General features: G+C 33.1%; 1 protein-coding gene across 1 annotated transcript; it reads right to left on the bottom strand.

The window, feature by feature from the left end:
- Positions 1-191: 191 nt before the first annotated feature.
- Positions 192-19,431, bottom strand: LOC134706402 (uncharacterized). Its single transcript, XM_063565310.1, has 6 exons — positions 18,942-19,431; positions 7,807-7,964; positions 7,262-7,411; positions 1,945-2,028; positions 1,159-1,359; positions 192-367 (listed from the first exon to the last, which is right to left on the bottom strand). Exons 1-6 carry the CDS (start codon positions 19,046-19,048, stop codon positions 273-275), a joined length of 795 nt encoding a protein of 264 aa, XP_063421380.1. The 5' UTR covers positions 19,049-19,431; the 3' UTR covers positions 192-272.
- Between the last annotated feature and the right edge of the window lie 5,751 nt (positions 19,432-25,182).

The following is a 25,182-nucleotide window of genomic DNA, read 5'->3' as shown; positions in this document are numbered from 1 at the left end:
CAAACTGCGTTAATAAGACAATAAATGAGTTTTTCAATCCATTACCACACAAATGTCCATTGTTGTGGTGATATCTACTCTCTTTCTTTTTTTATGTAGCATTGATATAATAATAAATATCTGTTAAATCCGTTTCATGTGTGTTACTGTAAATCAACATCTTTTGACAAGACATACTTTATTCAGTTAGACAATTTTGAACATAATTTATTAAAAAAAAAGTTTGATTAAAAAACAAATAACAATACATCAAAAGTCATATGAGCCAGTTTCTACCTGAATATGTTTTTCTCGGTGAATATTTCTAAGATAGCGTTAGGCGTGCCTTGAAAATGAAACGGGGTATCAACAATGCTGCAGTCAATATCTGGAAATAAAATAATTGAACATTACTACATGTGACACCTTAAAAACATTAAATAATGAACGTGACGGTACCCAGATTGCACCGAGTATCCAAATGCCACCTATTTAGCAAAAATAGCAGCGGGAATCTTCCCAGATTTCCCTAGAGACTAAACAATTTGTATTTTTATGATTTGAAACCGGTATAGCGTTTTCATATTCCTATACATTACATGGATTAAACATTATTAAAAGAAAGATAACTCGGCTCTTTATAATGTTGGCATTTATATTTATTAGTAATCACAATTTTGTGACAATTCCATTTATGTTTGTACATGTAATTGTTGGCACCAGTATGTAAAAATTGAACAAGTTGTATGATAAGAAATAGACAACATCCGCAAAAAGGGGTAGATATCGGTTCTATTAGATTTTCAAGTATTTGCGGTACGATCATTTAGACCGAACACTTCTGTTACATTATAGATTACATTTATGAGAGACACAATCATTTGGACTGATTCTGTGACCACTCCTGTTACAAAGATGGCTGTATGTGCGGCATAATCATTCGGACTAAACACTTCTGTTATAAAGATAACCAGTATGTGCGGCACAACCATTCGGACTAAACACTTCTGTTATATATATTACCTGTATGTGCACCACAATCATTCGGACTAAACGCTTCTATTATATATATTACCTGTATGTGCGGCACAATCATTCGGACTAAACGCTTCTATTATATATATTACCTGTATGTGCACCACAATCATTCGGACTAAACGCTTCTATTATATATATTACCTGTATGTGCGGCACAATCATTCGGACTAAACACTTCTGTTATATTAATAACTCCCGTCATGGTCTGTATTTTGATTGCAATTCCATTATTCTTCTTCGATTCCGACAGCCAGTCCCTTGCGGCTTCAATAACATCAAAAGCTAGCCAAGATGTCGATTCGGACCAACGTATCATTTTGACATCCATCATTCTTGTTTTTCCTAAAATTACAAGTCGATGTTAATAAAGTTTAAGAGAACTCAGATTTTATTTATGATATATACAAGCTATTCTGTCGGAGCTTTCGAGCTCCCCCCCCCCCCCCGGATTTTATGTGGAGTCTGTGTTGTTCGCAAGCACATGAAATAAAACTGGATATCTAAGGAGTAACAGACCTTCTGCTTCATCCTATGGTGTTTATATATTTCAGTTAATACTTGACCCTCGGGCACAGTATACGGGATGTGCTCTTTACAGATAAATTGCCAAAAAAAGTTATGGTATAACAAAAATCGACACTACATTATTAGTTCATATATTTACAGTCACCATCACAAATCGATTGACCGCAACGACGTATATGTGTCTTGACTGACTTAAGCGACATGTTTTCGCGTTTAGATTTTCAGATTTTAAAAACCGGTAGTTTCTATTAAAAAGGAAGTGTCACTCTTCTATATACTATGTTGAAAGAACTGATTGGTTGGTGCAGTGTATGAACTATTACAAGTTCTGTAAAGGCTTTTTAACGGACCAAACTGTCACAACATAATCGTAGAAGAATGTAGATTATTCAATATACTTACTTTTTCGCCTGAGAGGTTTAACATACTGATACGGCGTAACGATGAATCTTTCATCACCTTGTTCAACACCACAGTCAAGACAAACTGAAAAAGTGATATAAGGTTAGCCTAATAGTTGCGGTTGTTCTATTTAGGTGCTGTTGCATTTGAAGCTGCCAGATGTTCTTCAAAATCTATTGAGCACCGGTATTGGCATGATTAAAATGATAAAATTTCTCTATATCTCCAGTTCAAAAGAGAATTCCATTCTGCTAAAATATGACCGTAAGCCACTCGAGTAAAGTTAGACAATGTTCAATGTTGGTCCTTATAGTTTGTATGCAATTGAATTTAATGCATTCTTTGGCTTTCCACACAATTGATCACCAGCGCATCTGACGAAGGCTATCACCAGTAACACGTGTCGAACACAATCGTTTACTTTAACAGTTTACTTATACGGATAAAAGGGAGATGTGTGGTGATGCAACATTGACATGAACTAGTTTTTGGATTGTAAACATTTCCACTAGAATTCAGAATAACAAGGTAAAACATATGTTATTGTTTGGTTACAACGCAAAACACAAATATATATCAATCAACTAATTCTTCGACAGCATCAATATAAAGACAATTGTCTTACACATATTGTCACTCTTGGTATCATTGCCACTTAATCACGCTGAGTTATTGACTCAATATAAAGCTTTTCGTGCGGTCGTTCTAAATATTCACCAAACAACAATATCTGACAAAAATATGACATTTCCATTACTTCTTCATACACCCTTTCATAATAACAACGTCAGGGTGATAATACGTCGAAGTTTTGAGGTTTACCATTTAAAACATGTTAAATGTCAGATATTTCTTAACCCATTCATGTAAAACAATGGCATATACACAATTGGCGGCGTTCTGGACTAGGGAAAGGTACATAAACATACCTGGGTTCATTACCAGACTTGAGCCAGTCACTTTTACAAACTTTAAATATGAACATTAACAGACTTCGGGATATGCGCATTAACAGAATTGGAATCCTAGTAGACCCATTTATAAATGAAGATATTCTTTACTTGCGATATGTACAATATTCACTGACGAAACTTTTGCATTGGAAAAGGTGCATAAACAGACTTCGGATAGATACATTAACAGACTTTGGAAAGGCACATTAACAGACTTAGAAAAAGTAAATAAACTGAATTGGGATATGTACATTTAACAATCCGAGACTTGTTTGCAAAAGTATGAATTATTTTTAAAACTTCGGATTTTCTTATCCCAGGCATAGATAACCTTAGCCATATTTGGCACAACTTTTCGATATTTTAGTCATCAATGCTCTTTAACTTTATACTTGTTTGTCTGTCTGTCTATTATGATCTGAGCGTTACTGTTGAGTCTTACGTAGATCTATGAAACGCGCGACTGACGTATTGAATTACCAACTGTCATCTTTGATAACAGTTACTTTAAGCATGTCGAAATGTATTATTGTATTGTTTATTTGTATATTTCTCTGTCTTGAATGTTCTTGCATTTATTTGTACTGTATTCCTGTCATGTTATGTTGTCGCTTTAGAGTTCTATTTAACATTGCCATAAAAGCGCCAGGTTTGGCTAACCACAAAATCAGATTCAACTCTCCATTTCACGCCCTTAAAATGTCCTGTGCAAGTCAGGAAAAATAGCAGTTGTTATCGTAAGGTTAATTTTCGTGTGTCTTACATTGTCGTTTTGGTCTTTTTTGCACTTAAGTGTTTCTGCTGTTTCGTTGTTTTCTTCTTATAGTTGATGTGTTTCCGTTTGTTTTAGTTTGTAACCCGGATTAGTTTTCTCTCAATCGATTTATGACTTTCGAACAGCGGTATACGACTATTGCCTTTATTTGAGATATGTGGATTGGAATAGGCACAATAAAAACTTTAACCAGTGGGAAAACAAACAAGAGGTTCCAAGGAGCCTGTGTCGCTCACCTGATATATTTTTTGCAAACTGCATTTTATCCCTATGTACTATTTTTAGCCAAGTCGGCTATGTTGGTTGACAGGTACGGTCATCCGACATTTTTTTAAAACTAAATACCTTCATGATGATTGTAGCCAAGTTAGGTTAAATTTGTCTCAGTAGTTTCAGAGGAGAAAATTAACAAATATTTACGAAAAATTGTTAAAAATTTCAAATGGTAATAACTCCTTAAAGGGGCAGTTGACAATTTTGGTCCTGTTGACTTATTTGTAGATCTTACTTTACTGAACATAATGGCTGTTTACAGGTTATCGTTATCTATAATTATATTCGAGATGATAACCAAAAAAACTGCAAAAGTTCTTTAATATTTCCTATTTAGGGGCAGCAACCCAACAAGGGGTTGTCTGATTTGTCTGAAAATTTCAGGGCAGATAAATCTCAACCTGATTAATTTTTATTTTCTGTCAGATTTGCTCTAAATGCTTAAGTTTCAGAGATATATACATTGCATTTTACCCCTTTGTTCTATTTTTAGCCATGTCTGTCATGTTGGTTGACAGGCGGGCTCATCGGACACATTTTTGAAACTTGATACCCTAATGGGGATTGTGGCCAAGTTTGGTAAAATTTGTGTAAGTAAAAATGTAGTTTCAGAGAAGATGATTTTTGCAAAAGATACCAAAAAATTATGAAAAACTGGTAAAAGTTGACTGTAAAGTACAATAACTCATTAAGGGGTCAATTGACAATTTTGGTCGTGTTGACTTATTTTTATATCTTACTTTGCTGAACATTATTGCTGTTTACAGTTTATCTCTATCTAAAATAATATTCAAGATAATAACAAAAAACTGCAAAATTTCCTTAAAATTTCTAATTCAGGGGCAGCAATCCAACAACGGGTTGTCTGATTCATCTGAAAATTCCAGGGCAGATAGATCTCAGCCCGGTGAAAATTTTTACACATGTCGGATTTACTCTAAGTGCTTTAGTTTTAGAGATATAAGCAAAATAACTGCATTTTACCCCTATGTTCTTTTTTTTTAGCCCTGTCGGCCATTTTTCGTTGGCGTGCCAAGTCATCGGACACATTTTTAAAACTAAATACCCCAATGATAATTATGGCCAATTTTGGTTAAATTTGGCACAGTAGTTTCAGAGGAGAAGATTTTTGTAAAAGTTAACAGACGACAACGGACCACGGACGATGGACGCCAAGTGATGAGAAAAGCTTTCTTAGCCTTTTAGGCCAGGTGAGTTAAAAAAAAAACACACAGATTAATACAAAAACTTTTCTATTATAGTTGATGTGTTTCCCTCTGTTTTAGTTTGTAACCCGGATTTGTTTTCTCTCAATCGATTTATGACTTTCGAACAGCTGTCTTATACTACTGTTGCCTTTGTTTGGGATATGTGCATTGGAATAGGCACATTAAAAACTTGAACCAGTGGGAAAACAAAAAAACCCACAACAGATCAATACAAAATATGAACTTAAAAATATAAAAGAATACAATGGTAAAGAGGAATACACATAAACTATTCAATCTGCTGACGCAAATAAATCCGTTTCTGCCGTTTATCCTATCAAGTTCCTTATTAAATGTAGATGAACGTTGTAGTAAACCATGACTTTGTGGATAGTTAGATGCAAATACAGGGACAAAATTTTAATACCCCCTCCCCTAAAAAACTATCTTTTTTCATCGTATGTAAAACTGAAACTTAAATATAACTTCATACATCTCGTGCGTCAAAATATCAAAAGAAACATCGCTGATGAATTATTTACTTGCAAATGAATAATTTGACCTCATTGAATCCTTATTAATATGACCTTTAATTTAACCCATCAACTAGAGATTGGTTCCGCATGCATAAGTCGTGTTTAAACATTAAAAGAAAAAGAATGTCAACATTGAAAGTGAATCAAAGGTGAACCATTCCGTTATTTGAAATACAAGTTAGTTGTTTTAAATAATTTTTGGTATCGAAGTTAGAAATTATTTGAGCAAGGCAATTGCAAATAGTACATTTGAATAGGAGAATATCACGGTAAGTGCAGGAAAATGGAACAAACTGAAAACATTAACAAAAACCCATGACAGATGAAAAAAAACACCACAAAGGAAAGAAGAATCTTTTGGTATGCATATTTCTATAAAAAAATTCGAATGCATTTGGGGCGAAAATTTCTGTGAGAAATTGTAATATGAAATTGTTTTATTTTAATTTGTGTTGTTAACTCTGTCTCAATGGCAAACTCCCAAAATTTCTATTTATTCATATCTAAGATTATCTGTAGCAGAACAAACTGAATATATAACCAATAATATAGATAGCTTAATTAATGTTTAGAGATAGCTTAACAAGAATGCACGCGTCGTCGTACTAAACATACCTGAAGTAATTCTTAGTACAACATGATGTATCGGAAAACAGGAAGCTGAAAAAGTGCTCCCTTATCACAACTCATCACTGTCAAAACTGTTGTCATTTCGTTCAGTAGATTTTGAGAAAAGCGAGACGAAAATATGTGTTTTCTTGCATGCTTTAAAATTCAATGAATCAGGATGTACCACCAATCCAAAACACTCTCACAAGTTTTAACTGAGGTATCAAGTTGATGTCCAAATAAGAAAACGTTTTCTTCATTAGTACAGAAGAAATGTGAGAAGAGAAATCTTAAGTTCGTTCAACATATTGAACTATTTGAAGTATCAACATCCAGGAAGTCGGTATCTGATATCTCCTAAAAGTGCTCGCAACATAAAATAACATAACAGCTCATCAACGGCAAAATACTGAATGGATACGAAGTTGTTCTGCTTAGCGATTCTTGGGAAAAGTGTGACTAAAATAAATCCGAGCGGATAGACGAACGAACGAATGGGGCTTGCAATTAAGCCCTTTGTTTAGTTGTGGTAAAGTCAATGGTGAAAAATTAATATTGCAGATTTTTCAGATACTGTTGTACAGAATTGTATTTTACAATGCGTAAAACAATGCCTTTTAATGTCTTGCAACCTGATGTGTACACCAATATCTTGTATATAATGAAATGTGATACATGTATAAGAACAAATGAGACTACTGTCCGGATTATGACAAAAGGCAAAACAAACCAATCGCACAACACCGTTCGTCCTTCAATAATGAGAAAAACCCTAATAGAAAGATGTAAAAGGTCGAAGGATGACAAATTATTGAGACTATTCCACAGAGAAAATCGACTGCTTGATTTATACTACAACAACTACGACAGACAGCAACCAAAGATAACAACTGTATCACATTTTACATGGTGTAGGTGTCAAGTAGGTTTTAATTATTGAATCTCAATGTATGAATATCTCACCTGGTCTTGGTTTTACCCGCAATTTTAAAGTCGCATTTATAATTTGTTCATCACTATTGACATCAGAGGTAATAACATCAAAATACAGGTTCATTTCATTGGCATTTGTATCCATCCACATTGTCAAATTAATTCTGTTGGAAATAGAACCTGTAACACAGGAAAGTCAGACACATTGACACAGAGCTGTCCACCTATTTACTGTTTAACGCATGCATTATATTCTAGGTTATTTATTTTTTCAAATCGACATTTCAAATTTACAAGTTATGTTTCGACAACACGCCACATAGTTTCAAACATAACAAAAGTTAGTGATACTCTTTTGCTACAATTTTCCCTACAAACGGATATTTTCCTCGATCACATTATTTTTTCAATCATTTTGGGTTAGCAATATGAAAGCAATCATTCATCAAAGCCTATTAGAGTGGGAAGTTTTCTGCCAAGTATAACTTAGACATACAAATAACCACTTATTTCTGAGTTTCAACAGTTTCATCTTTGATTTACTTAACAAATAAATTTGAACACTCTATACTCACATGACGGTAAATAACATCTACTTTGAACTATTCGTCTATTCTGATATGCGTTTAAAACGGCCATTACGTTTTGTCGATGGGTTATTCTAGGTGGTGATGAAAAGCCCAGACTTTCTAGAACGTAACTTCGTAACATGGATAATCTATGATTCCGAATTCTGTAATAGAAATCACAATTAATCTTACAAACTTTGATACATAATCAATCCAGCCTCTAATAAAAAAGAAAGATTGGAGAGGAAAAATAAGTTTTTGGATTGAACACAAGGTATACAAATTCTTTAGACACAACGTACCGATCTGGAGTACTTCAAGCAACCGAAAATTACAATGTGGTTCAAAGCCTATGCCAACTATTGAAAAGTCTAAAACATTAATCAGTTAACATCCAATTAGTTTAGTGTAAAGACAAAACAAAAACCAAAAGTTTTGCGAAAAAAAGCCTTGTGCAATGCCAAAATTTAAGTATATGCAGAATGTGGAACCGTAAATGCTCATATTTGTATAATTATGTTTTAATTTATTAATAAAAAAATCAATGTCTTTACCTAAAAAAACCAAAACCATTTTAATCAAAAAGCTTAATATATTGAAAAATTGATATCCGTTATATAGGATCAACAAACTTACAATGATTATAGTCTATTGATTTCGTATAAATCAGGTCAGTATTTTTCTCTTTTAGACACATTCTCACTATTAAGTTGAACTTCAACCTTAGTTTGAATACGTTGTAATTGAAAACAAATTACAATAATTTAGAATGTGCCAATTCTAAAGCAAGCGCAACTGGTGAAAAGGACGTACAATATAAATGCATCGACTCACGGCTAGTAAAAATGAATATATGGTACATTCATGAACAGACAGCCTACCGGTAACGGTATTGACTTGATGATAGTTGTATAAATGCATATTTTTTCCCCGGCAATTACTGCCAATCAGTATCGGCATTGAATCGATATAATAGTATGAATGGTTAGTACTCCCAGCAACTTACAGTCTATCAGAAATGGTTTTGACTCAATGATAGTAGGAATGAATAAAATGTACACACAGGGAATGACAGTCAAATAAATAACGGTATTGAATCGACAGTAGTTGTATGAATAAAAGTACACCTAGGGACTGAAAGTCAAAACCAATCACGGTATTGAATCAATTGTAGTTGTATGAATAAAAGTACAACCAGGGACTGAAAGTCAAAACCAATCACGGTATTGAATCGATTGTAGTTATATGAATAAAGGTACAACCAGGGACTGAAAGTCAAAACCAATCACGGTATTAAATCGATTGTAGTTATATGAATACAAATACAACCAGGGACTGAAAGTCACAACCAATAACGGTATTGAATCGATTGTAGTTGTATGAATAAAAGTACACACAGGGACTAAAAGTCAAAACCAATAACGGTATTGAATCGATTGTAATTATATGAATAAAAGTACACACAGGGGATGACAGTCCAAACAAAACGGTATTGAATCGATCGCAGTAGTGTGAATGAAAGTACACCCAGGGAATGAAAGTTAAAACCAATACCGATATTGAATCGATTGCAGTTGTATTAATAAAAATACACTCAGAGACTGACAGTCAAAACCAAAAACGGTATTGAATCGATTGCGTTTGAAAGAATAAAGGTACACCCAGGGACTGAAAGTCAAAAACAATAACTGCATTAAATCGATGGTAGTAGTGTGAATGAAAGTACTATCAGGGACTGAAAGTCAAAACCAAAAAACGGTTTTGAATCGATTGTTGTAGTTATATGAATAAAAGTACACACAGTCAAAACTATTAAGGGTATGTAATCGATTGTAGTTGTATGAATAAAAGCACACTCAGGGACTGAAAGTCAAAACCAATAACGGTATTGAATCGATTGCAGTTGTATAAATAAAAGTACAACAAGTGACTGAAAGTCAAAACCAATAAAAGTATTGAATCGATTGTAGTTATATAATAAAAATAAACCCAGGGACTGAAAGTCAAAACTAGTAACGGCATTAAATCGATTGTTGTTGTATGACTAAAAGTACACACAGGGAATAAAAGTCAAAACCAATAACGGTATTGAATCGTTTGCAGTTGTATAAGTTAAAGTACACCCAGGGAATGCCAGTCCAAACCAAAAATGCTAGTAAATCGATGGCAGTAGTGTGAATAAAAGTACACCAAGGGAATGACAGTCAAAAACAATCATGGTATTGAATCGATTGTAGTTGTATGAATAAAAGTACACACAGGGACTGAAAGTCAAAACCAATAAGGGCATTAAATCGATCGTAGTTATATGAATAAAAGTACACACAGGAACTTAAAGTCAAACCCAGTAAAGGTATTGAATCGATCGCAGTTGTGTGAATAAAGTACACCCAGGGAATGACAATCCAAACAAAACAGTATTGAATCGATCGCAGTTGTGTGAATGAAAGTACACCTAGGGAATGACAGTAAAAACCAATACCGATATTGAATCTATTGCATTTGTATAAATAAAAGTACACACAAAGACTGACAGTCAAAACCAAAAACGGTATTGAATCGAGTGCGTTTGAATGAATAAAGGTACACACAGGGACTGAAAGTCAAAAACAATAACAGCTTTTAATCGATGGTAGTAGTGTGAATGAAAGTACACCCAAGGACTGAAAGTCAAAACCAAAAAAACGGTTTTGAATCAATTGTTGTAGTCATATGAATTACAGTACACACAGGGACCGACAGTCAAAACCAAAAACGGTATTGAATCGATTGCAGTTGTATGAATAAAAGTACAACAAGTGACTGAAAGTCAAAACCAATAAAGGTATTGAATCGATTGTAGTTGTATGAATAAAAGTACAACCAGGGACTGAAAGTCAAAACCAATCACGGTATTGAATCGATTGTAGTTATATGAATAAAGGTACAACCAGGGACTGAAAGTCAAAACCAATCACGGTATTGAATCGATTGTAGTTATATGAATACAAATACAACCAGGGACTGAAAGTCACAACCAATAACGGTATTGAATCGATTGTAGTTGTATGAATAAAAGTACACACAGGGACTAAAAGTCAAAACCAATAACGGTATTGAATCGATTGTAATTATATGAATAAAAGTACACACAGGGGATGACAGTCCAAACAAAACGGTATTGAATCGATCGCAGAAGTGTGAATGAAAGTACACCCAGGGAATGAAAGTTAAAACCAATACCGATATTGAATCGATTGTAGTTGTATTAATAAAAATACACTCAGAGACTGACAGTCAAAACCAAAAACGGTATTGAATCGATTGCGTTTGAAAGAATAAAGGTACACCCAGGGACTGAAAGTCAAAAACAATAACTGCATTAAATCGATGGTAGTAGTGTGAATGAAAGTACTATCAGGGACTGAAAGTCAAAACCAAAAAACGGTTTTGAATCGATTGTTGTAGTTATATGAATAAAAGTACACACAGTCAAAACTATTAAGGGTATGGAATCGATTGTAGTTGTATGAATAAAAGCACACTCAGGGACTGAAAGTCAAAACCAATAACGGTATTGAATCGATTGCAGTTGTATGAATAAAAGTACAACAAGTGACTGAAAGTCAAAACCAATAAAAGTATTTAATCGATTGTAGTTGTATAATAAAAATAAACCCAGGGACTGAAATTCAAAACTAATAACGGCATTAAATCGATAGTTGTTGTATGACTAAAAGTACACACAGGGAATAAAAGTCAAAACCAATAACGGTATTGAATCGTTTGCAGTTGTATAAATTAAAGTACACCCAGGGAATGCCAGTCCAAACCAAAAATGCTATTGAATCGATGGCAGTAGTGTGAATAAAAGTACACCAAGGGAATGACAGTCAAAAACAATCATGGTATTGAATCGATTGTAGTTGTATGAATAAAAGTACACACAGGGACTGAAAGTCAAAACCAATAAGGGCATTAAATCGATCGTAGTTATATGAATAAAAGTACACACAGGAACTTAAAGTCAAACCCAGTAAAGGTATTGAATCGATCGCAGTTGTGTGAATAAAGTACACCCAGGGAATGACAATCCAAACAAAACAGTATTGAATCGATCGCAGTTGTGTGAATGAAAGTACACCTAGGGAATGACAGTAAAAACCAATACCGATATTGAATCTATTGCATTTGTATAAATAAAAGTACACACAAAGACTGACAGTCAAAACCAAAAACGGTATTGAATCGAGTGCGTTTGAATGAATAAAGGTACACCCAGGGACTGAAAGTCAAAAACAATAACAGCTTTTAATCGATGGTAGTAGTGTGAATGAAAGTACACCCAAGGACTGAAAGTCAAAACCAAAAAACGGTTTTGAATCGATTGTTGTAGTCATATGAATTACAGTACACACAGGGACCGACAGTCAAAACCAATAACGGTATTGAATCGATTGCAGTTGTATGAATAAAAGTACAACAAGTGACTGAAAGTCAAAACCAATAAAGGTATTGAATCGATTGTAGTTGTATGAATAAAAATAAACCCAGGGACTGAAAGTCAAAACCAATAACGGTATTGAATCAATTGTTGTTGTATGAATAAAAATACACCTAGGGACTGAAAGTCAAAACCATTAACGGTATTGAATCGATTGTTGTTGTAAGACTAAAAGTACACACAGGGAATAAAAGTCAATACCAAAAACGGTATTGAATCGATTGCAGTTGTATGAATAAAAGTACAACAAGTGACTGAAAGTCAAAACCAATAAAAGTATTTAATCGATTGTAGTTGTATAATAAAAATAAACCCAGGGACTGAAATTCAAAACTAATAACGGCATTAAATCGATAGTTGTTGTATGACTAAAAGTACACACAGGGAATAAAAGTCAAAACCAATAACGGTATTGAATCGTTTGCAGTTGTATAAATTAAAGTACACCCAGGGAATGCCAGTCCAAACCAAAAATGCTATTGAATCGATGGCAGTAGTGTGAATAAAAGTACACCAAGGGAATGACAGTCAAAAACAGTCATGGTATTGAATCGATTGTAGTTGTATGAATAAAAGTACACACAGGGACTGAAAGTCAAAACCAATAAGGGCATTAAATCGATCGTAGTTATATGAATAAAAGTACACACAGGAACTTAAAGTCAAACCCAGTAAAGGTATTGAATCGATCGCAGTTGTGTGAATAAAGTACACCCAGGGAATGACAATCCAAACAAAACAGTATTGAATCGATCGCAGTTGTGTGAATGAAAGTACACCTAGGGAATGACAGTAAAAACCAATACCGATATTGAATCTATTGCATTTGTATAAATAAAAGTACACACAAAGACTGACAGTCAAAACCAAAAACGGTATTGAATCGAGTGCGTTTGAATGAATAAAGGTACACCCAGGGACTGAAAGTCAAAAACAATAACAGCTTTTAATCGATGGTAGTAGTGTGAATGAAAGTACACCCAAGGACTGAAAGTCAAAACCAAAAAACGGTTTTGAATCGATTGTTGTAGTCATATGAATTACAGTACACACAGGGACCGACAGTCAAAACCAATAACGGTATTGAATCGATTGCAGTTGTATGAATAAAAGTACAACAAGTGACTGAAAGTCAAAACCAATAAAGGTATTGAATCGATTGTAGTTGTATGAATAAAAATAAACCCAGGGAACTGAAAGTCAAAACCAATAACGGTATTGAATCAATTGTTGTTGTATGAATAAAAATACACCTAGGGACTGAAAGTCAAAACCATTAACGGTATTGAATCGATTGTTGTTGTAAGACTAAAAGTACACACAGGGAATAAAAGTCAATACCAAAAACGGTATTGAATCGATGGCAGTTGTGTGAATGAAAGTACACCCAGGAAATGACAGTCAAAACCAATAACGATATTGAATCGATTGTTGAAGTATATGAATGAAAGTACACACAGGAACTGACAGTCAAAATCAATAACGGTATCGAATGGATTGTAGTTATATGAATAAAAGTACACTCAGGGACTGATGATCAAAACCAATTACGGTATTGAATCCATTGTAGTTGTATGATTAAAAGTACACCCAGGGACTGAGAGTCAAAAAAAAAAAACGGTATCGAATCGATTGTTGTAGTTATATGAATAAAAGTACACCCAGTGACTGACAGTCAAAACCAATAAAAGTATTAAATCGATTAACGTTGTATGAATAAAAGTACACCAACAGACTGAAAGTCAAAACCAATACCGGTATTGAATCGATTGCAGTTGTTTGAATAATAGTACACCAGGGACTGAAAGTCAAACCAATAACGGCATTGAATCGATGGTAGTAGTGTGAATGAAAGTACACTCAGGGACATACAGTCAAAACTAATAACGCTATTGAATTGATTGTAGTTGTAAGAATAAAAGTACCCGAATAAACTGACAGTCAAAACCAATAACGGTATTGAATCAATTGTAGTTATATGGAGAAAAGTACAATTAGAGACTGACAGTCAAACCCAATATTGGTATTGAATCGATTGTTGTATCAATAAAAATGCACTCAGAGACTGACAGTCAAAACCAAAAACGGTATTGAATCGATTGCGTTTGAATGAATAAAGGTACACCCAGGGACTGAAAGTCAAAAACAATAACTGCATTAAATCGATGGTAGTAGTGTGAATGAAAGTTCTATCAGGGACTGAAAGTCAAAACCAAAAAACGGTTTTGAATCGATTGTTGTAGTTATATGAATAAAAGTACACCCAGGGACCGAATCTCGAAACCAATATAGATATCAAATCGATTGTCATTGTATGAATAAAAGTACAACCAGGTACTGAAAGTAAAAACCAATAACGAAATTGAATCGATTGCAGTTGTATGAATAAAAGTATACCCAGGGACTGACAGTCAAAACATATAAGGGTATTAAATCGATTGTAGTTGTATGATTAAAAGTAAACCTAGGGACTGAAAGTCAAAACCAATAAAGGTATTGAATCGATTGTAGTTGTATGAATAAAAATGCACACAGGGACTGAAAGTCAAAACCGATAACGGTATTGAATCGATGGTAGTTGTATGAATAAAAGTACACACAGGGACTGAAAGTCAAAACCAATAACGGTATTGAATCGATGGTAGTTATGTGAATAAAAGTACACGCAGGGACTGAAAGTCAAAACCAAGAACTGTATTGAATCGATGGTAGTTGTGTGAATGAAAGTTCATGCAGGGACCGACAGTCAAAACTAGTAACGGTAAAGAATCGATTGTAGTTGTATAGATAAAAGTACACCCAGGACTGAAAGTCAAAACTAATAACCGTATATTGAATCGATTGTAGAAGTATGAATAAAAGTACACCGAGGGAATGACAGTCAAGACCAATAACGGTATTGAATCGATTGTAGTTATATAAATAAAAGTACAACCAGGACTGAGAAAATTAAAACCAGTAATTTTATTTTAATGATGATAGTTGAAAAGTACATCAAGGAACTGACCGTCAATCGGTTTTGGTATTGAATCAATGATAGTAGTATCGATATGACTTTAAGTTATAAAATGTGAAACTCAAACAAGATTACTAACGGTCTGAATTATTACAGAACAATTATCGTTAAACAGTTGTTTATGTAGAAAACTTAATTTACAGTGATTTTATTTTAGCCCGTGCATTTAGATATGAGACATGTTAACTTATAAATTATTTAAATAAACTCAATAAGTTTATCAACTTAATTATAGTTAAATAAATCGAATACTGCGTTAATAGGTACAACCATTGGTTTTGTTATAAATGACAAAAACTAATGACCTAAATATTATTGATATACAGCTATACACATTTGCGGTCCTAAATCCTGTAGATACTTATATTGTTGCATTCCATAAGATCATGTTTTTCTCTCTGACTGTTAACAATGTCTTTATCTTATCCACTGGAAGAGTAGTGATCTATATTTGAGTCGTGGAAACAAGAAATTTTGATTTGTTGTTTTTGGCTTTGAACTTGCTTTAAGCAACTGTGAGTACTCTTATGTCGGTAATTTGCTTCATTTGTTTATTGTTTTTTTTGTTCTGTGTCAATAATGCGTCATACCGTTTTTACGTCATTTTTCCAGATTGTTCGTATGTTGTGTTTTAACACCAATGTTCTAGGATAGGGGTCTAGGCGCATGCATACATTTTTAACCCCGCTTTAGTCTGCACGTTCATGTCACAAGGCAGCTTATAGGTTGTAATTCAGTGGTTGTCGTTTGTAGCTGTATATCATAGGTGTTTTGTCATTTACATTGTTTAATATATGTCATATCGGGGCCATCTATTGTTTGTTATACAGTGTAGGTTTTGCTCGTTACTGATGGTCGAACTAAGATGTTGTCAATGAGAAATTTCTAGATTTAATAGCAGAAATTATTTATTACCATATTAACGTTTTTCATTACAAAGAAAGTCTTTATTTGAGACTGCACAAAACAAATATTGCAAACATATAGAACCATCTAACTAACTGAAATTTTGTTCGATGATATTGCGTTGACGTGTGGTGTACAGAGTCGAGAAATAACTTTCAACCGAATCGAAAGGACTATAAAAGAGGGACGAAAGATACCAAAGGGACAGTCAAACTCATAAATCTAAAACAAACTGACAACGCCATGGCTAAAAATGAAAAAAAACCAGACAAACAAAAGTACACATGACACAACATAAAAAAAACTAAGGAATAAACAACACGAACCCCACCAAAAACTAGGGGTGATCTCAAGTGCTCTATACCTTCTTTATTGAAAACTTTCACATTTGTTAGTTAGATAACGAAATACCGTTTCCTTATCCCGGTCTCGTTAAAGTCATAAGAAACCTAAAAAAAAAATGTTTTCTATAACTAAATGGATAGTTTTCATTATACAACTTATGTACATATACTTTTTTCTGATGAAAATTCCTTTATTCGTCCACATTTAGGGGAAGTTTACTTATTTTTAATTGCTTGCTTCAAGGAAGTAATTCGCTGACATATTTTCCGTATGCATAGTGAGCCGAGCGTAACCCTCCTCGTAAAAATCCGGTGACCACAATACGCATGGATCTGTCATAGAAATAAACAAATATCTGATTATACATGTTAAACACGTGCTCAATACCCATGCTTTTTGTGATTTGTTTACTATAAGGTGACAATCGGTAAAACTCGACTTCAAAACACGGCATTTAATGAGCAGCCATATGTTCACCACTCACTCGTTTCATATGACTTTAAACATTGTATTTTATATAAAAACTAGTTAATAATTGTTAGTATTCTAAATTATAAAATATATACAATATATTATTATGTAGCCATTATTTCCATATTATTCAATAAAGAGATAATTTTATTTCAGAGAAAATTTCTTGAAATTTGGAATTTTGGCAGCAGTTTTTTTTTTGCCTTAAGACACACAACATTTAATAAAATTTGTCAAAGTGGATTTTTCATTGTAATAATTCGTACAAACACAAAAACAGATATTAATGCACATGTTATTTTTGGCACAAATTGGTATTAAAATTCATTTTCTTATCAATAATTTTAAAACAACTAGATATTTTTGTAATATACATACACACATTTATGGATCTACAATATGTCGCTACTTGTATCGTGGCATTGCACAAATTCGAATTTTTCTCTGACTGTTTATGACGTCTTTACAATAAACCCATTGGAAGTTGGACGTGTAGGGATTGATAATTTAGACAAAGATGCAAGATCTTTTTTGTTAGTTGTTAGTGGCTTTGAACTAGCTTTCAGTACCATCGAGTACTCATAGATCAGTACGTGGTGTATTTTTGTTGTTTGGATATACAAGTACCCGGTAACGTCCACTCTGGGTTTTTGATAGATGTATGTCTATTTGTATCCATCTGAGTTTATCTGTCCTATATGTTCTACGATTTATTTGTATTGTAGTCTTGTCCTGTATTGCTGTAATTTTAATGTTATATTTAGTGCTGCCCTAATAGCGGGAGTTTTGGCTAGCCACAAAACAAAGTCCAACCCACCATTTTTTCAATGTCCTGTACCATGTCAGGAAAATATACATTGTTATATTATATTGTTTCTGTTTGTGTTACATTTTAGTGTTGTGTTTCTGTTGTGTCGTATTTCTCTTATATTTGATGTGTGTCCCTCAGTTTTAGTTTGTTACCCTGATTTGTTTTTCCGAAATCGACTTATGAATCTCGAACAGCAGTATACTACTGTTGTCTTTATTTAAGCCTTCTTCAACTGATTTTAATAGTTCGTTCTTATGTTGTACTATTATACCACTGTCCCAGGTAAGAGGGAGGGTTGGAATCTAGCTAACATGTTTAATCATGCCACATTCTGTATGTATATGCCTGTCCCAAGTGAGGAGCCTGTAATTCAGTGGCTGTCGTTTTTTGATGTGTTTCATATTTGTTTTTTCGCTCATTTTTGTACATAAATTTTGCCGTTAGTTTTCTTGTTTTCTTGTTTTACTTTTGTCATTTCGGGGCCTTTTATAGATGACTATGCAGTATGGGCTTTGTTCATTGCTGAAGGCCTATAGTTGTTAATTTCTGTGTCATTTGGTCTCTTGTGGAGAGTTTTCTCAATGGTAATCATACAACATCTTCTTTTTCTATAAGTGTTGAATTTCAAGAAATGTTGCATACAGATGTGTTCTGAATATCAGAATATGAGTTTTTATTATTGCGATACCTACCCAGTCGCATTATTTGCATTAATTAAAACCTCGCAATCATTTCTGAATTTACAATAGAGAATTCCATTATCTTCATGTGTTTAATTACAAAAGTAAATAAAAAAGTCTTTAAATATAGATAAGTATCCAATTTAAAGCACAGCAATTGTACATTTGTACTGAATGATTTAACTGGAAAATGAACCCCAATAGAAAAACAAACTGAACATTAACATCAATGAAAGGAAAACTAACAGAAAGAAAGGAAAATTAATTCAACTATTTATCCATTGTGGTACGAAGATAACCACGCGACAATCACATATACGAGCTTGGTCTTTATTATTGTTTTAATATAGTTAGACGAGTTTGACAATATAAATTTCTTTTCTTAACTTAAAAAAATCTACAATTTATATAAAAAAAACTTTTTCTTACCTTCGTAATGTAGACGTAGGGAACACTGTTGTATTCGGAATGTCATCGTCTGTGAAACCGTTACGAATAACGGGAATTAATACAATCCAAAGCGATAGAAAATTCATCTTCGTATAAAAAAATGTTCAAATTAATTCATTAACATCTGCATTTAAAACATTGCACCTGCCATTTTGAAAATTAGGCCACCGATGGTAGAAATTGTCAAATGTCAAAACAAAAAAGTTGACATAGTGCTATAAACAGCTACCACCTTTCATAACATAATTCATTTTATACTCTTGGTACATATCACTATGCTATGACGCAAGTGTTGTTTTCATTTATTTCTGACCGTAGTATGAACTCCTAAGAATAAAAATGATAAGTCAAAGGTCAAAACCTACCGGAATCATATAATCTCTCCACCTAAATTAAACAAGCATAATTTTTAAGTGCACGAAGTAGTTTTGTGTGATATCAAGTGATGACATAATTTGTTGATTAGTCTTCGCAAAAACATAACTGATTGTAGGATTTTAACTATGCTTTGGACTTGGCACCTCCAACGCAACTGTCGAAGAAAAAAACCCCACTCAGTCACCAGATTTCTTTTTGGCATTGAATAATATGAAGCATCATGGTATATGTAGAGTCGTAGTATATCTTTCAGTTCGGTTTTGCTGATAGAAGTTGTGAATGTACAGCTTGGGTTTGTCGTATGTAATATGTCCTAATATACTCCAGGTTAGGAGGTTGTTCTTCGGATTGCCTGGGTGTACTTGGTTGTGGATTGCTGTATATATTTGTCATCTGTATTTGTAGATTAAGTGTAGTATTTTATCATTACTAGTGTGTTTTTGCAGAAACACGAAGGTAAAATTTCGCGTCTATATTGCAGATTTAATGAACAACGATTTCATATCATGCATGATAGTTGCTTTTCACAATCAAAACTGTTCTGGTTGGGTTCAATTAAAATATCCCCCAGCACTAGAAATTACAGAATCACCAGACACGGCACCATGCGCCTCATTTCTAGACTTACACCTCGAATTCTACATACACGGTCATCTTAGTACCAAAATCTATGACAAATGAGACGATTTCAATTTTGAATTTAACAATTTCCCCAAAGTTAGTAGCAATATACTAACTTCACCTGCACATGGTATATACATTTCCCAATTTATTCGGAATTCAAGAGCTGGCATATCCTACTCAGACTTTTAGTCCAGTCAATCTAGCATAAATTTGACCCTAACCTGAAAGTAATTGCAACAGAAGATTTTTAAGTTTTAATCTTTAGCATTATAGCCCAAATATACACAATAAAAAGTCACATAAAATCTAACTTGAGGAAAACTAAAAATATCACCATTTAAAATTCATATGGAGATTTGCATTCAAAAGGGAAATAACTCTTGCAAAAAAGGCAGAAATATCAATAAAAAAAATTGATACAAAATGATAACTTTACCGCTTCTATTCATCAGAATGTATTGATTCTTGATTTTTTAGCGGTCTTTAGAGTATAACAAACAACTCTAAAGGTGTTTTCATCTATTTTATCAAGCTATAATCTGGATTTCGTAATTTATTAGTTGACCATTTATTGAATTTTTCAACATGTCAAAGAAAAGAATCTCAAATTTAATAAAAATAATTAAGCACGTATTCTTCTTTTTGTGGTTTAAAGTTTCTTAAGATAAGTAGGTTGCTGAAAAATATAATATACAGATCTAAACAATACCAAATTTTCACATTATTTTTTCAAAATGGTTACAAAGCTTCAAATTTGCAATTTCTTTAATGAAAAATGTATGAAAAAAATAAAACTACCCATAACACTTCGGTTTTGTACATTTCATGAGCAGACGATTACATAATTTAGTCAAATACAAACTTATAACCCCATCAAAGTATCATACTATACATAAATTTCAAGAAAAACAAAAAAAATACTGACCAAAAAATACTATTTTTTGCAAGAGTTATCTCCCCTCCCAATGTTAATTTCCATAGGAAATTTAAAATGCTAATTTTGAGTTTTCCTCAAGTTAGATTTTATGGGACTTTTTTCTGTGTATATATAGGGCATAATACTATAGATTAGAAGTAAAACAGTTTCTGTTGCAATTAGTTTGAGGTTAAATCTTAGTTTGACTGGACTATTTACAAAACGTCAACAGTGTCTGAGCTTAAAGTTAATGAACCAGGGGTATGTCAAAGACGGTCTATTTCTTTTTCTAAAAAAGTTAATCGTAAAGTACCAAGACCTTGTTTATAAATATTGTCAAGTTCACAAATACTACACGATGGTCTAAAAGTGGCTCTGTGCTTATATCATCCCGTTATTGTATTAATGTGCTATGGTTACATGATTTTCGTTACCTTGTCTTTCATTTCTGTATATGAGCTTTGTTCATACGCCTATTTGTGCTTCATTGTTACTTATCTGATTTCTTTGTTTTCTATAGTGAATAAGATCATAAGTTTATAACACAATGTTGAATGTTGTATCCCATATGTTTGACATTGTAACCTATAATGTTTTGTTCACACCAACCCAGTAGACATGAATATCAATTAAATGGTCATTTAAAAAAAAAATGTTTCCAAAACTTTGAATTTTTCAAAAAACTAAGATATTTCTTACATTTACACCACTGGGTCGATGCAACTGCTGTTGGAAGTTTTATCCCCGAAACTATCACCAACCCAGAAGTCAGCACTTAGGTGTTGACATTAAAATCAGTTATATGGTCATTTGAAAAAAAATCCTGTTTAAAAACAATGAATTTCGAAAAACTAAGGATTTTCTCATCCCAGGCATTGATTACCTTAGCCGTATTTGGCACAACCTTTTGGAATTTCGGGTCCTCGAAATTTTGTACTTATTCGGTTTTATGACTATTTTGATATAAACGTCACTGATGAGTTTTATGGAGACGAAACGCGCGTCTAGCGTATTAAATAATAATCCTGGTACCTTTGATAACAACTGTATATATATCGTTGTCAATATAATGGAATTTTGTGCGACTGTTATACAAGTGAGAGGTTAAGCTAGCTATACAACCGGGTTTAAGCCACCATTTTTATACATAAGAAAAAATTAAATGTTTTTTTTATTAATTGTCTTTCTAATTGGTATTGTATTGCAAATTTTTCGCTAGTTAGAAAACGGCTAAATTGAACTGAATTCACTAATCATGTAATTCGGTGCCAATTTTTTTAACCTGTAATTTTTTTGGTCGGTATTATAACCAACACTGTAAACATCCTTGTAATGCCCTTGAGAGCTTGCAAATTCAGCGAAGGCCGTGTATGACCTATAATTGTTTGCTTTTTACATATTGTTATTTGGATCGAGGGTTGTCTCATTGGCACTAATACCACATCTATTGATTTCTATTGTGTTACTCCAAAACAATTCTCATCTATTTCGAGTATTCGTTTGATTTTTGAAATGATAATAAAATCAAGGAATTAAAGATTATTATTATAAAGATTTTGGTGGAGGCTGTTTGTTATTGCTCAATATTAAGTTTCCTTGGTAATGTTTTGTTGACTGTTGTTTGTCTTTTCATCGTTTTTCTTTTGTATTTGTTTTTCTGTTTTTCTTTTGTCATAGTTTTGTCTGGTATTATTTTGTCATGGTTTTGTTTGTTTTTTCTTTTGTGAAAGTTTTGTCTGGTTTCCTTTAGTCACAGTTTTGTCTACTTTTCTTATGTCATGGTTATGTTTGGCTTTCTTATTTTAATTATGATGAACAATTTATTTTTCTGATGTCGCATGAATTTATATAAACAACCCTTTCTAGCAAAATATTTATATTTTATGTTTAATCCTCTATTTTATATATAGAAGTTCTTTTAATGGTAAAAGTTTTATTTACTTACTTATTTGTAAATGAATGCTAGAATAAGTTTTTAAGCAAAAGTGTCTCATAAGTCAGTTGTGGCTGGATACTGATATTTTAACTGCGATTTACATTTTAATTTGTATTTTTATACTTATATATTGATGTATGATATTGTTCTGTATTGGTATGTGAAACTATAATAAAATAATCTGTTTGTCTGTCTGTCCGTTGTCTTGGTTTTGTATGTTCTTCTTTGTCATGGATTCGTCTATTTTTCAATTACATTGTGTATTATGTTGGGTTTTTTTTGCTTTTTTTGTCATAGTTTTGTCTCCTTTTTTTGTCATGGTGTCATCTGTTTCTCTTTTGTTATGGTTTTGTTTGCTTTTCTTCAACAAAAGATTTTTGATTGCCTTCTTATTGTTATTTTCTGTTAAAGATGGTTAGCATTCGTAATAGGGAAATTGAAAAAAGGTAATCGGGTCAACCAAAAAGCAAACATGAAAGATAGAATACACAATCACTTTAAAATTTTAAAAAACCCAACAAACATTACAACAGTTCAAGATTGTGCAACGCGAGCAGCATTTAAAACATGTATAAAGTAAATTCACAAAAATACTGAATTCCGAGGACAATTCAAAACAATAAAATGATAAAACACATCAAATGAATGGACAACAACTGTCGTATCCTGGCTTGGAACAGGCATTTTCAAATGTAGAAAATGGTTGATTGAACCTGGTTTTACAGCGCTAAACCTCTCACTTGTATGACAGTCGCTTCAAATTCCGTTATATTCATATATCTTTCCAAACTTTTTCAATCTTTTCAACTTTTTACTTTGCGTAATGCCTTCATTTGGTAGAGGTATGAGCTCTTACAAAACATGTTTAACCCCGCCTATGTTAGTCTTGTTTGTTTGTTTAAAATTTTAGTTCATTTATGTTTTGGAGTTGAGGGTGACGTCTATATTCACTGAACAAGTACACATTTTTGTATAGGGACCAGCTGAAGCCCGCCTCTTGGTACGGGTATTTGTTTTTGCTCTAGTGAAGACCCATTGGTTGTCTTGAGCTGTTTTCTTATCTTGGTCGGTTTATTGTTTCTTTGATATATACTTGTTTCAATTTTTAAAGTTTGTAACACGAAAGAACATTTGCATTTCAAAAGTATTGACATTTGCGGTTTAAACTTGTATGCACACACCTCTACTAAATTCATAGGACATTTGCACTTTTTGTCTATAAAAGTTCACCTGTAAACAGAATAGATATTTTACCATGTACGACACATTTATGAGTGATTGTGGTTTGTTTCAGAAATTTATGAATGGAATATTCAAATCTTACAATAATTAGTTATCAAAGATACCGGGATATAATTTGATACATCAGACGCGCGTTTCGTCTACATACAACTCATCAGTGACGCTAGGATCCAAATAGTTATAAAACAAAGCAAGTACAAAGTTGAAGAGCATTGAGAACCCAAAATTCAAAACATTGTGCCAAATACGGCTAAGGTATTATATGCCTGGGATAAGAAAATTCTTAGTCTTACGAAAAATTCAAAGTTTTGTACACAGGAAATTTATAAAAATGACCACATAATTGATATTCATGTCAATAAACAATAAACTCTACAAACAAATGTATTTATAAGATTCATGGAATTAAAAATGAAAACTGTACTATTCTTGTGTTGGTGGTGACTTTAAAGACAGAGGCACGACTCTTATCTTTTCAAACTTTTTACTTTGTTCTTTCCGTAATGTAGATACATTTACTAAATGTAAATATAAATTTTTAATCCTGGTATCTATGATGAGTTTACTTACAAACACTTGGTCGATGCCAGTGATGGTGGAGATTTATTTCCCCGAGGGTATCACACACCCAGCAATCAGCACTTATGTGTTGACTTGCGTTATCATTGTTATGTTCATAACTAAAAATTTACTGTAAATAAAATTTGGTAATACTAAGGCTTTTCTACATCGGGAATAAATTACCTAAGCCGTATTTGGCAAAACGTTTAGGAATTTTGGTCCTCAATCATTGGCGGATCCAGGGGGGGGGGGGTCCAGGGGTTGGAACCCCTCTTTTTTTTGGCCGATCAATGCATTTAAATGGGGACATATAGTTGGAACCCCCTTTGTCCTGGGTTGGGAACCCTCCTTTTTAAAATGACTGGATCCGACACTGCTCAATGTTCTTCAACTTCGTACTTTATTTGGCCTTTTTTAAGATTTTTTATTCGAGGGTCACTGATGAGTCATTTGTAGACGAAACGCGCGTCTGGCGTTAATATAAATGTTTAATCCTGGTATCTATGATTAGTTTATTTACGTGTGTGTAAAGCCAGTATGTCAAAAAATATGTAAAGATAAAT

The sequence above is a fragment of the Mytilus trossulus genome, chromosome 2 (genome assembly GCF_036588685.1).
Source record: "Mytilus trossulus isolate FHL-02 chromosome 2, PNRI_Mtr1.1.1.hap1, whole genome shotgun sequence".
Taxonomy (NCBI): Eukaryota; Metazoa; Mollusca; class Bivalvia; order Mytilida; family Mytilidae; genus Mytilus; species Mytilus trossulus.
The sequence above is the reverse complement of the archived record's forward strand: the minus strand, read 5'-3'. Positions and strand labels throughout refer to the sequence as shown.